This window comes from Cetorhinus maximus, chromosome 2 (genome assembly GCF_964194155.1).
Source record: "Cetorhinus maximus chromosome 2, sCetMax3.hap1.1, whole genome shotgun sequence".
Lineage (NCBI taxonomy): Eukaryota > Metazoa > Chordata > Chondrichthyes > Lamniformes > Cetorhinidae > Cetorhinus > Cetorhinus maximus.
Window position 1 is genome coordinate 194,820,714 of NC_135880.1, and position 14,269 is coordinate 194,834,982.

Sequence of the window (14,269 nt, forward strand, 5' to 3'; positions counted from 1 at the left end):
GCACCTGCGAAGGCTTCGACTGAGACTGGGATATCCAACAGGTGGAGTGGGACCAGCTGGAGAGAGACAAGGCTACTACATGGGTCACTGACTCCATGGTGATACCTCAGGACAATTGCCGCCACTGTCTGGGGCAGCCTTCAAGTAACCTTACATGTGGCAGCTCAAAGAAGCTACAATAAGCAGAATCAGCGGCAAGGACCTTACCTCCCCAAACCAACATTGGTATGTGACGGGCAGGGAACTATTGGGGTAATGCTGCTGTGGGAAAAGATTAAGAAATCCCCAGTGGGAGAAAAGAGGCAGCAATACATTTCACTGCCCTATTTCCCTAACTTCAGGTGGGACTGAGGGGGAAAATCCCCCCCTCCCCCTCCCCCTCCTGGTTTGAAAAGCAAACAAATCTGATGGAGACTGATGAAAGGTCGTCCACTCGAAATGTCAACTCTGGTTCTCTCTCTCCATAGATGCTGCCTTTCCAACATTTTGTGTTTTTATTTCAGATTTCCAGCATCTGCAGTATTTTGCTTTTGTATTACATGGAGACTGGTGTGCACACGTTATTTACTTAAGTGTTCAAAATGGCTAAACATCTTAATCGCCGGAGAATTGAGAAGAATCATTCAATCACTAAATGAGATAGCTACAGTGTCAAAGTGAAACAGCAAATGAACAGTAGTGGTTGGGTCCTCAGCTCCCTGCTTCTGCCTGTCTATTCCATGGGGGTTGGCTATGGTATACTGCATGGTGCCAAGGTAGGGTTGCCAACTGTGATTAAATGGAGGTTTCATCACATGACTTGCCTCCACACTCTAACCATTCATCGGCCAACACATCTATCCTTGTGACACACTGCCTTCCTACGCCAATTGGAAAACAAAAAGACTCATTAACCAATTGGATGATACTTGACTGTCAGCCAAACAGCTTCTGCCCCCCCCCCACCCCACCTCCCCCATCCCCCCTGCCATTTTCAATATTTTTATATCTGGCAAAGAGAAATGTTCAAAGAAAATGAAAAAAAAAAAAATCTCTTTTAATGTCCTGATGATTTTTCTCCAGAGTCGCACACAGCAGTGTCCTGGAGATTGATCTGCAATTCCTTGGAGACTCCAGGCAAATCCTGGAGGGTTGGCAACTCTATGTCAAGGCCCGTTTAATGCTTCATCAGCACCTCAGACAACAGCTACTGAAAAGAAACGCAGACATTCTGGGTTCTTACTGTTTTGGATCAGTTTATGTATTGTGTGTCATGTGTTGTATGCTGAAGTTCTTGCTACAGTTTTCTCCTTCTGTCTAATTAGCTTTCTTGTAACTAAATCCCTTATTATTGCTACACTTAGCTATCCTTGAGTGTGGTATTTACTGCATGCCGGGTATTGTCAGCACACGTGATAGCTGATGCTACATCTTTGGATGGTGCCGCCAACTGGAAGCATGTTGGGGAGGGAGAGGAAGGGGGTCCAAGGCCAATGGTGTGTGGGCAGGAGGAGCTGCTTTGGCTACAGCTAGATGGGCAATAAGTGAACCAAATAAGAGCTGTTCCAAGCTGCACAATGGAGTAGACAGGTGCATATCCCATGTAATCTCCAGCATCATGTCCCAAATTAAAGTGTTAACTATTCATCTTTCGTACATTATCCCACTCCTAGCAAACATATGAGCAACTCTGTTGCTTTGAAAATAATACTGGTGGAGGGCCCAAATTCTGAAGCAAAATGAGCTTATATTAGCTGAGGTGGCAAAAGGAGCATGAGAAATTGCTTCAGTGTCGTCAGGGATATGGGAGAGAACAGCAGCCACGGTCCCCACTCCTGTTTGTTTGTCAGTCTCACTATGCAGATGTTAGGTGAGGAAGGATCAAGCTCTGCATGCAGAAACACTCAATTCACTCACTCTGATGAGTCACAGAAATTGTAAAAGACTTGTATTTACAGAGGGCCTTTCACATTGTATTGACATCATGGTTAGGACAGGGCGATTGGTTGAGACTAGCTATCAAAGCTGGTGTGAATAAGATTTAGTCAAGACCACAACCCCTTGAGAAAGAATGAGCTTGCATTTACAGAGCACCTTTAATGACATCAGAACACCTCAAAGCACTTCACAGCTGATAAAATACTTCCGAAGCATAGTCACCACTGTAATGTAGGTCAAAAACAGAATTACCTGGAAAAACTCAGCCGGTCTGGCAGCATCGGTGGAGAAGAAAAGAGTCGAGGTTTCGAGTCCTCATAACCCTTCGGCAGAACTTAACTGTAATGTAGGTGACACTCCAGCCTATTCCCACACAGACAGGCCCCACAATGTGTAAAAACAAGTTAGTCATTTTTAGTGATGTTGGTTGAGGGTAAAATATTGTTTAGGACTAAAAATCATAATGTATAAAACCTTAGGAATAGCTGTCTGTAATCCATCACCCTAACAACAGTGAAAGGGATGTGTTTTACCACTTTATTCACACTCCAACTTACCCAATGATTGATAATTCCTGACTATAAAATATGGAGCATATCCTTTGGATGTACATACGATGTACACATTGCCTTTAACTTGTGTCCTTCCATTATTCTTTCCCATGTTCTTATTATTATTATTACGGGGAGAAGGCGGGAGAATAGGGTTGAGAAACTTATCAGCCATGACTGAATGGCGGAGCAGACTCGATGGGCCGATTGGCCTAATTTCTGCTCCTATGTCTTATGATCTTATGATCTTATTAAATCTCTTTCTGAAAATCGAATAGACTCAAATCCCTCCATGGCTTCACCCCTTTATATTGCTGTAACCTCGTCCAGTCCCACAATTCTCCAAGAACTTTGTGATGTCTAGCTGCCTTCTTACCCATCCCTGCTTTTCTTCTCCTTACCACCAGTGGCCATGCCTTCAGATGTTTCAGCCCTAAGCTCTAAAATTCCCACTCTAAACTTCTCTACCTTTATCTCTTCTTTAAGACACTCTTCAAAAACCTACCTCTTTAATCAAGTTTTTATCGTCTGTCTTAATGCTTCATTATGTAACTTGGTGTTAAATTTGATCTGATAATGCTGTGATAACACTTGACTATGTTATAGATGTTACACAAATACAAGTTGTGCTGTGAAGGGTTCAAAACTTGCTGTCGTGATAGACACGGATGAGTGGGCAAAGACTCTAGCAGTGGAGGGGAGGTGGTGGCGTAGTGGCATTGTCACTGGACTAGCATTCCGGAGACCCAGGGTAATGCCCTGGGGGCCTGGGTTCCAATCCCATGACAGCAGATGGTGGAATTTGAATTCAATAAAAATCTAGAATTAAAGTCTAATGATGACCATGAACCCATTGCCAGATCCACAGCAATATGGTTGACTCTTAACTTCCCTCTGAAATGGCATAGCAAGCTACTCAGTTGTATCAAACTGCTAAAAAAAAATCTAAAAGGGGTAAAACCAGACGGATGATCTGGCATTGAACTAGCACAGGAAAGAGTCAATGCAGTGTTGAGTGAAGTCAACAAAAGGATAGATCCGAACCATCCCAAACAGCCTAACTATCTTCAGCTGCTTCATCAATGACCTTCCCTCCATCATAAGATCAGAAGTGGGGATGTTCGCTGATGATTGCACAATGTTCAGCACCATTCGTGACTCCTCAGATACTGAAGCAGTCCATGTCCAAATGCAGCAAGACCTGGACAATATCCAGGCTTGGGCTGACAAGTGGCAAATAAAATTCGCGTGACACAAGTGCCAGGCAATGAACATCACCAACAAGAGAGTGTCTAATCATCACGCTCCTTGACATTCAATGGCATTACCATCACTGAATCCCCCACTATCAACATCCTGGGGGTTACCATTGACCAGAAACTGAACTGGACTAGCTATATCAATACTGTGGCTACAAGAGCAGGTCAGAGATTAGGAATCCTGCAGTAAGTTACTCACTTCCTGACTCTCCAAAGCCTGTCCACCATGTACAAGGCACAAGTCACGAGTGTGATGGAATACTGTTCACTGGCCTGGACGAGTACAGCTCCCACAACACTCAAGAAGCTTGACGCCATCCAGGACAAAGCTTCCCACTTGATTGGCATCCAATCCACAACATTCACTTCCTCCACTACCGATGCACAGTGGCAGCAGTGTGTACTATCTACAAGATGCACTGCAGCAACTCACCAAGGCTCCTTAGACAGCACCATCCAAACCCACAACACTACCGTCTAGAAGGACAAGAGCAGCAGACACTTGGAAACACGATCACCTGGAAGTTTCCCTCCAAGCCACTCACTATCCTTACTTGGAAATATATCACTGTTCCTTCACCGATCTGGGTCAAAATCCTGGAACTCCCTTCCTAACAACACTGTGGGTGTACCTACACTACAAGAACTGCAGCGGTTCAAGAAGGCAGCTCACCACCATCTTCTCAAGGGCAATTAGGGATGGGCAGTAAATGCTGCCAGCAACATCCACATCCCATGAAAGAACAGTCAGGTGAATTGTTTGTTCCAATAGGGTTCAAGGTGATTCTTAAAAACAGTGTGGACTGCACCACATTTCAAAATTGCTGCCTGCAGTCAGTAATTTGTTTAATGAATAAATTCAGGGATTCTGCACTGTGTGGGGGGATATCAACACAGGGGTAGATAGGAGGACAACACCATTGTGCCATTCATAAACTTAAATTCCCATTGGGTGAGGTTCACAATCACTAAAATAAATCCTTATATCCCAACTATAGAGAATCAAACACATACAGCAATGTGCTCCACACAAGATAAGGCACAGATGGGATGTGGGCTCAGAGTGTTGAAATAACATCATAAATCATACAGGGCAAAGCTTGGCTGTCTAGTCAATCTCACGCAAATACCAAGATGTGTAAGCTCCTTGAAACAAACTCCAACTTGTGTTATTCCAAATAATATATGCAAGCAGCCTTCATGGAGACAGTTCTGTGTTTCTCGGTGCAAGATAAAGAGGAAAGGCTTGACCTCAGGTTGTGCCAAGGTGCTTTACAGCCACTTTTCCAAGTGTAGTCACTGTTGTAATGTAAATGGTATGGCAGCCAATTTGAGGGCAGCAAGCTCCCACAAACAGCATTGTGTTAAAGACCAGATTATCTATTTTTATGAGGGATAAATATTGACCAGGATACCAGGGAGAACTCCTCTACTCTTTCCTGAAATAGTGTTATGGGATCTTTTTATGAGCGGATAGATGTGGCCCCAGTTTCACTTCAGTTCACTTTGCTGAGGGAACACAGATAATCACTGGTTGATATCAACTAACATAATGAATTATCGGTCAAATCTGGGACATTCCTTATCGGGGTCGTTCTACATCACTTCAGTTACCAACTGAACAATTAGGATAATTTTAACCTAACTTGCCATGTGACTAACCCATAAGATGGGGTGGAACGGCACTATTGTACCTGCTCAGTATTACTCAACATTGACTTCAATGCACAGCAGAATTGAGTGTGGCGCAAAACTGGCATTGGAGGTGAACCCATCAGCTTCCTGACAAGCGGGTTAGGCTAAAATTGCCCCCATTAAAAGAAACCCCATATATAGGTGGATGGCTGAACAATAAGAGATACTAACCAAGGTTTATCATGTTTGCTATCAGCAGCCCGTGATTTATAGCAAATGGGCTGGAAAACATGGACTGGTGACTGGAGGAGCAGAAACCCCCAGGCAATGTTACCACCATCGACATAATTATCTATCACACTGAGATTTCTCAAATCACTTTTTACATCACAATTTACTTTTGGACTGTTGTTGGATAGTTAACTGCAGCAGGTTTTCTACATTCAGAGAGAAGTGTTCGCCAAGATACCAATTAATGCACTGCTCTTTAAATAGTTACAGGATCTTTGCTGAACTACTCAAAGAGATGTGACCTATTTTATGCCTCATTTAAAGTACAGCATCTCTGATCATGCAGCACTCCTTCAATGGAAGATACGCCTAATGTGTTGAAGCCCTGATGTAGAATTCTTTATCTTCTGACTTAAAGGAAAGAGTGCTACCCACTGGGCCATGCTGGTTCACAGATACATAGCAGGCAGGCAATTGGATACATTTTTGTTTGAAGTGACATTAATGCTCGATTAGTTCAGGAAGCTTTAGACCACTTATTGCACTGGCAAGAACTTCCATATAACAATTGTATTGATCTTGTGTAAAGGTTTCTCACTGCTCTGCCATTTTCAATTTGATTGCAGCTGACAAAGGTCCCAGATCACATTCCAAAATTTCCTGAAGTAATCCTGTCTTAACATCACTGACTACGAGACTACTCTGCACTCCAACACCATCACCAATTTACTACTAATTTGATCCCCTGACCATTTATGTTTCCTCCATTCTTTTCTCTCCTCAAGGTACTCTGTTACCATTCTTCGTCTGGTGGCGGCCCTTCCTAGTGACCATAATGCACAGGTAACCCTAGGCAATTTGACTGTAGGTGGCATCACAGTGTTAATAGTATGTTAATTCTATTGTTAGGATAAACAGGTGAAGGGCATTATTTAATTAAGTACTTTGAGCACATATAAATAGGGGATAATAGTCCCTGGTGGTCTAGCAGTTAGGATTCGATGTTCTTACTGCCTCAGCCTGGGTTCGATTCCTAGTCAGGAGTGAACAGTTATAAATAGGGAATAGCTGGGACACTGGATGGGATGGGGGAGGGGAAGCTATGAGACTGAACAAAGTGAATAAACTCTCTTAGTAAAGAACAGCTTTGTGTGTTGGTTTTGACTTCACCGGCTTGAATTCTATTAACACAAAGTAGAGTCTGACCTTATTCTTATAATATATGAGCTCATGGCAAATACACTCACATGACTGCGCACACACACACACACACCTTCCAGATTGTTGGATAATGATCAGAAGAAGAGTTAATATTGAGCTTTCTTACCCACAAGCACCGGGGTTAACTGCTGCCCCCTCAATACAGCACCAGGTGAACCCAGCCAATTCAACATACCTGGAGATAGCACCAGACATCGTCCTGCTTGTTGTGGCTCAGTGCTATACCGACTAATGCTCTTACCCACAGAGGCATCAAGGGAGCTACACTTCTATTTCCCACTAATTGGGGGACATGACAAAGGACAGCCTGCTTCAAATTGACAGCAATGCTTTCCCAATGTCAGTGAAAGTGGGACACATCCAGGGTGAGCTGTGTGCTATCATCATGTGATAACACTGCCCTTTCATTGAGGAATGCTTCCCCACTGTTGAGTCCGGATATACAGAATCTGTCCTCCTTAAAGCATATGTCACTGGCTTCTGCCCTTATTAGAGGAACACTGGGAATAACAATAATAATAGCAAAAGTACTCCGACAATGTTGGGGGCTGATGTACCTCAGAGTAACAAAGTGGCATCAAATGGGCAGCGCTGGCATCGGCCTTTGACCCTTGTGGGATGTATTACATCTCATGTGGGAATACTTGCAGTCTGGGTTTTGTCTTTATGACCCTCTGTAATGCAGAATTATCTGTAAAACATCTCCCTCTCACTCATTCCCCCTCTCTCTCTCCATGTCTACATACATGCTGACAGCTTTGTGCCTCGCTGCAGGTTGAGATCGCTGCAATTTTACAACGTTGCTCGTCAATTCATTTATTTTTTTTTTTTAAAGAGATAAAATATCTTCTGGAATCTGCAGAACATGTAAAACACATCGTGTGCATATAGCACCCCCCCCCCCCAAATTTTAATCACAAGCATCTAAAATCTCATTCTGTATTGAAAGCACATCAGAAGCAGGGCTGCGTTACACAAGGGACTTGCGACAGCAATTGGGACATTGTGGTGGGGTTTAAAAAAAAAACAAACATTTATGAATTTGCTTTTCCCTTTAGTAACCTGAAGGTGAAAGTAGCTGAATACTGGGTCAGGGTTAAAGTACACCTTTTTAAATGACAAGCCGGGAAATCAGGAATATACTGAGTGGGCATCTAACAATGTCTATTGCGATGGGTCATATTCCCACATGCATCAGAAGCCTCTTGACTTAATTCAACTCCGAGGATGACTTACTCATCGAACAAATAAATACATTTTTTTTGGTGGAATGTGTGAAATCTCCACAGCGGCATCAATCCTAATTCAAGGCACGTCTTTTGGAATGATTTTAATTGTGGATTAAATTGCAAAGCCTCAATCTGTCTTTCTGGAATTACATTTTCCTGTGAGATTGTTTGTCACAAAAAAAAGCAACTCACTCATCATCTCTGACCAATTCTTCCTCCTCCACCGTCTGTTTTTTCACCGGGGCCAAATTCTCCGTCTTCTCGTTGTAATTTCGGAAACAATCGTTGAGTTTCTCATCGAAATCGTTCACCAGGTCCTCCATCGACTTGAAACTCATCATCTCGGTGCTGAAATTGTCCAGCTCAGTCATTTCTTCCAGCTGACGGGAGAGCCCCAGGGCGCTCACCGAGCCCAGCTCGTTCAGGTTCTCCTCCTCCAGCTGCCGGGCTCGGTCGGGCTTTGACTCGTAGAAATCCTGCCATTCCTCATCCAGGGTGACCAGAGGAGCTGCCATCACGGCGGGGAAAGGGGAGAGGCAAAAAAAAAACAACAACCCAAGAAGCTTCCCGAGCACCGAGCTGCGGAGAGACTGCGCATTCAACAAGGTGAGATCATCATCATCATCCTCCTCTCTGCTCCAGTGAAGAGCAGCCGGGGAGGGTGGGGGAAGCAGGCAGAGGCTGCACCTCTCCCTCTCTCTCTCTCTCCCCTCCCTCCCCTCCACCCCCAAACCAGCCCCGAGGACCACTCGCTCCTGCCGCCTTCCTTCCTTCCTCCTTCCCTTCCCAAGGTCGGTTGAGAGGCGGTGGTTGGACCCCGCTCACCACCTCAGCCCAGTGACCTTAATCCCATGTTTGACCCTGACAGCACCAGCAAGATGCTGGGAGGGGGAATAGGAGGGAGGGGAGGGGGAATAGAGGGAGGGGGAATAGAGGAGGGAAGGGGAGGGGGAATAGAGGGAGGGGAGAGAAGGGGAGGGGGAATAGAGGGAGGGGAGGGGAGGGGGAATAGAGGGTTGGGGAGGGGGAATAGAGGGATAGAGATGGGGAGGGGGAATAGAGGGAGGGGAGCGGAGGGGGAGAATAGGGAGGGGAGGGGGTGAATAGGGAGGGGGAGAATAGAGGGAGGGGAGAATGGGGAGGGGGAGAATTGGGAGGGGAGGGGGCGAATGGGGAGCGGAGGAGAGGGGGAGAACGGGGAGGGGAGGAGGACAATAGGGAGGGGAGGAGGAGAATAGAGAGGGGAGGGGGAGAATAGGGAGGGGGGGACTGGAAGAATAGGGAGGTGGAGGGGAGAATATGGAGGGGGGAGGGGGAGAATAGGGAGGGGAGTGGGAGAATAGGGAGGGGAGGGGAGGGGGAGAATAAGTGGAGGGGGAGAATAGTGGAGGGGGAGAATAAGGGGATGGGGAGAATTGGGGAGGGGGAATGGGGGGAGGAATGAGGAGGGGTGATATTGGGGATGGGAGAATAGGGAATGGGAGAATAGGGGGATAGGGAAAATGAGACGATAAGGATAATAGAGGGATGGGGAGAATAGGGGGAGGTGGGAGGGGGAATAGGGGCAATGCGGGAGTGGGATGGAGAGGATAGGAAGGTTGGGGATATGGGGGCAATGGGGGAGATTGGGGTAGATAGGTGGGGTGGCTGGATGGGGGAGTGCTTCAGGACCAGTTCCATCCATCTCCCAATATTCCACAGAGGTTACTGCTCAAGAACCCCCAACCTCCCCTCATTCAGCCCAGGATCAAATAGAATGCCAAGGTTACGGACACAGACCTGGAACAATGCTGCTCTGCATAGCTGAACCTGGTACACCATTTTATTTTGATGTAACTACACTTGGCTTCCTGCTTTACTGGTAAACCCTGAAACCGAATAGTTAAAGTACAACCCAAAGATTCCCACTCAATTCCCAGCTAAACCTCCCAACCACTGACCTTCAACACAGGTGAGTATTCACATCATAAAGTCTTCCTTGGGTTAAGAAGACTGGAATTCAGTTGAACAAAAAAAAGAGTGTATATGTGTCTGATACCCCTTCAGTATTGGGGTTGAAGCGGCAGCCTACAATATAAGCTGAAGCCCTGGAGTGGGATTTAAACCTATAACCTTTGAGGGTTAGGGGTAAAACTTCTACCTTTCCAATCAGGCAGACATGGAAGAGCAAATATGTGACAAGATATGTAGACACAAATATGTAGACACATTCGGGATTCAGTGGCTGTGATGCAGAAACATTCAATGATCCAATCAGTGTGTGCCACAAAGAGGTTTTGTAATTCAGTGACACAGCCATATGCAATGATCCGGTGAGTGACCCAAGCTTTTGCTCACCTGTCCTCATATATCTTGTGTGGCTCAGCGTCACATTTTGTCTGATACTGCTCCTGTGAAGCACCTTGGTTTGTTTTATGACATTAAAGGTGCTATATAAATACAAATTGTTGTTGTTGTTGAGTGTGAGACACACATGCTCAATGATGCGATCATTGTGTAACACAGACATCTGCAATGATACAGTCTTTATATATAACATGACGCTCAGTGATATTGTGTAGCAGAGTTATGCTGATACAGCCAGTGTGTGATAGAATGCATGCACACTAACTCTCCACTGCCACTGTGTAATTATTCATATCTAGCATTAAGGATTCAACACTAAACAGACTGAACTACAGCAAGAAACACCATTTGTAACATAATACCAAAAGAAATAATTCAACAGAGTTCTAGCATTAACAGTGGGTACCACAGGCAAGGCACTCACATCAGTGACAGCCATGGATGCTGCAGGATTACTGTTTCCTGAGTACTCTCCTAGCGCTGGTTTGCCTGGCAGTAACTGGCTTTAGTGCAAGATTGCTCCAGGGTCAAATTAAATAAGACAGTAGGACAGATACTGACAGCAAGTCCTGCAACATTGATTAGCATACAGTAAAACAGAACTTTAACTAGAGTGCAGATACAGGGGGTCGAATATAGAACAGAGACAATAAACTCAACCACTTAGGTATACTAAAAGCAAAAGATAAAAGCAAAATACTGCGGATGCTGGAAATCTGAAACAAAAACAGAAAATGCTGGAAACCTCAGCAGGTCTAGCAGCATCTGTGGAGAGAGAAACAGAGTTAACATTTCAGAGGAAGAAGGGTCATACGGACTCAAAACGTTAACTCTCTTTCTCCCTCCACAGATGCTGCTAGGCCTGCTGAGTTTTTCCAGCATTTTCTGTTTTTCTTTCGCTTATATAAACTGTTCATCCAGTTCAGCATACTGATGTAGAAGGCGACTCGAGCACCAGTTGAAAACTCCATCACATATTGCACCAAGGTTGTAGCAGTTAGTTGAAGTTTGTCAAGCCGATGACACTTTAGGTGTACAGAACTCAAATAGCTGTCCTAATAATGTCAAGGACCCTGATAGGAGCCAGTCCTTAGCACCCGTACTGCTGCTGTTCTTTATGTACTCTTTGAGTTACCAGTTCTGGTTGGATGTGTTCTTTGAAATTAATTACATAAATTACCACATTCAACACTAAGCAAAACAGTCTTTTAACCCTAACTCCAACATAACTAATAAATTCAAGTGTTCAAATGAATTGGAAAAACATCCAATAATTATTCTAATGTCACTATGATCTTTCTACTGGGGTTGCTTTTAGCAATGTTCAGGAGATTAATCTTTAATTCCTGGAAACTGCAGGATAATCCTGGAGAGTTGACTGCCCAATATGCTGCCACACGCATTGTTCAGGCTCCATGGCCTGAAGCTTATGAGCTCCCTGCACATGTTGCATTTCGTGAAGTGGCCCAGAATACTTCTAGCACCCCGAGTATAGATGCTTGGGAATTGTTAAGGCCGCAAAAAATATTTAATATAGACCGCTAGGGTCCAGAATGCAACTAGAAGACCTGAACTGTCCTCCAGTTACACCATGTGGGCATTGTAAAAGAGGAGGTTTTAGCTGAGTCATTGCTGTTAAGATGAACCCATTCATTAGCATTTCCTGTCAGTGTCTTGCTGTTCATTTATCCACAAATTTTAAATGACAAAATAATGTGGGAAACAAATGAGCCAATTTGCACACAGCAATGTCCATCAAACAGCAATAAAACAGGAACATAGAAACAAGAGTAGCCATTCAACTCTTTGAGACTTCTCTGTTGTTCAATTAGATCATGCTTCATCTGTATCTTAACTCCACTTGACTTAGTTCCATTACCTTTAATCCCCTTATGGAACAGAAATCTAACAATTTTCAATTGATCCCCAGCCTGAACAGTTTTTGTGGGGAGAGAGTTCCAGATTTCTGCTTCCTGAAATCACTTCATAATAGACAGATCTAATTTTAAGGTAATGGTCCCTTGTTCTGGACTTTCCCGCCAAAGGAAATAATTTTTCTCAATCTACACTATCATATTGTTTAATTATCTTAAACACCTCAATTAGATCACCCTTTAATCTTCTATACGCAAGAGAATAGAAATCTAGTCATTGCAACCTGCTCCCATAATTTAACTCTTTTCAGCCCAGTATCATTTTGATGAGACTGTGTGGCACTCAATCCAAGGCCAATGTTTCCTTCCTGAGGTGTGGTGCCCAGAACTCAGAAAATGTATCCTTACAAACACACCCCCTACACATGGGGGTGAAATTAAAAATGGGCAAGGATTCAAAACAGGCAGAATGCCATCAGTTGCCCGTTTTATGCCCCGTTCAATATTAAATACTGCTAAAATCCAGGCGGAATGTAAAACAGGTGTCAAATGCAATATCTCCTGTTTTACGTCCCCCATTCATGTCCAACCCAGGTCCAATTTAATCCTTGTAGTGATCAGAGCAATTATCATCTCCACACTGTCTAAATTTTCTTTGAACCAATTATTGGCAGGTTTTTAAATCAATGAATTAAAAGGAAGTAATGAGTGCCCTTTTTAAACTGCAACACAAATACAACATTTAATGGAAACTTAAATCAAATTAAAATGACATTCCTGGGAGATGAACTACATTCCCTCTGCCCCCTAATTGTGGAAGGCTTCAAATGTAGCAACGCACAATGCATGTTCCGTCCCCGAGGACACATGAGTGAGGAGGTAAATGCAGAAGAGAGGCAGGCAGTCAGGCCAACCAACCTCCTCCAGGTCCATCTGGACCTGTTAATGGCTACCTTCTCTACACTGTCTAGCTCCAGGTTTTAGAACCAAGACCTAATTACATTGCCTCCTATATTGTTTCATTCTTTTGCGCTCAAGCTGTAGAACTCATTGCCTTTCTTTGCCCTTTCTCTTACAATAAACTGGCCTTTGAACCTCAAGCTTGGCATCATCAGCCACTACTCTTTGAAGTATCTCACCTTCTCTCCTATGTTTTTCAACCTTGCTGGCATTCTGCACTGCAATGGCAAATACCTAAAGACCCACACTGCAGAAACCAATTATTTCTTAAATGTTCCTGGAGTTTTCTGCCTCCACTAACTTCTTCCACCATCACTGGAATATCACTCCTGTGTCTCAGTGACTAGAACTGGACACAGTATCAGTGTTTAGTCTGAACAGTTTGATCACAATTTCCTTTCAATTTTTTCCCATAAAGTTCGACGTTTACTTGAAATGTTGGTTGCTGCTCTGAATTGGTTGGACATGTTGAGCAATGGATCTATCAAAACTCCTGAGTCTCTTTAAACATCATTCTTAACTATTTCAATACCATTTATGTATCCCTTATTTCATCTCTCCTTATATGCAGTACATTAGACTTGTCTGCATTAAATCTGATCTGCCATTGTTCACTTATATAATGTGTCCAATGCACTTTGTAATTCATGAGCAGACTTCTTCAAACCCAATGCCTCTTTTAGTTTGGTATTATCTGCAAATCTAACTAATTTGCTTTGAATTTCTGAATACAAGTAATCAAGGTAACTTAGTAATAGTATTTGATCCTTTGCTTCCATTGATCACAAATGAGCGAGGCAGAGTAGAGAGTCTCTTATTCAACTGTGGAGCTCCAGTTGGAGAGCTGTCAGCTCTCAGTGCCTGGGTTCCTGCACGGAGAAATGGAGAATAGATAATTGGACAATGTACCATTGTGTGGCTGGCACCTGTAGTGCGGTACTTCAGTAAAGATTGCTGCTTTCAGGGCACAAAGGGAGAAAATTGGAGCAAGGACAAACGCTGCCATTAATAAAAACAGCAACAAAACAGAAGGAGGAACTGGGCTT

The 14,269-nt window shown here is 43.9% G+C and overlaps 1 protein-coding gene across 2 annotated transcripts in view; it reads right to left on the reverse strand.

Moving 5' to 3' along the window:
* The window catches only part of fez1 (fasciculation and elongation protein zeta 1 (zygin I)), a 78,411-nt gene extending 69,488 nt beyond the window's left edge, over window positions 1-8,923 (reverse strand). For both annotated transcript variants that reach the window (XM_078531269.1, XM_078531261.1), the window contains exon 1: window positions 8,236-8,923. In XM_078531269.1, the coding sequence (XP_078387395.1) occupies window positions 8,236-8,558 (323 nt within the window). In that variant the 5' untranslated portion in view covers window positions 8,559-8,923. The remainder of the gene's footprint in view (window positions 1-8,235) is intronic.
* Window positions 8,924-14,269: the final 5,346 nt, after the last annotated feature.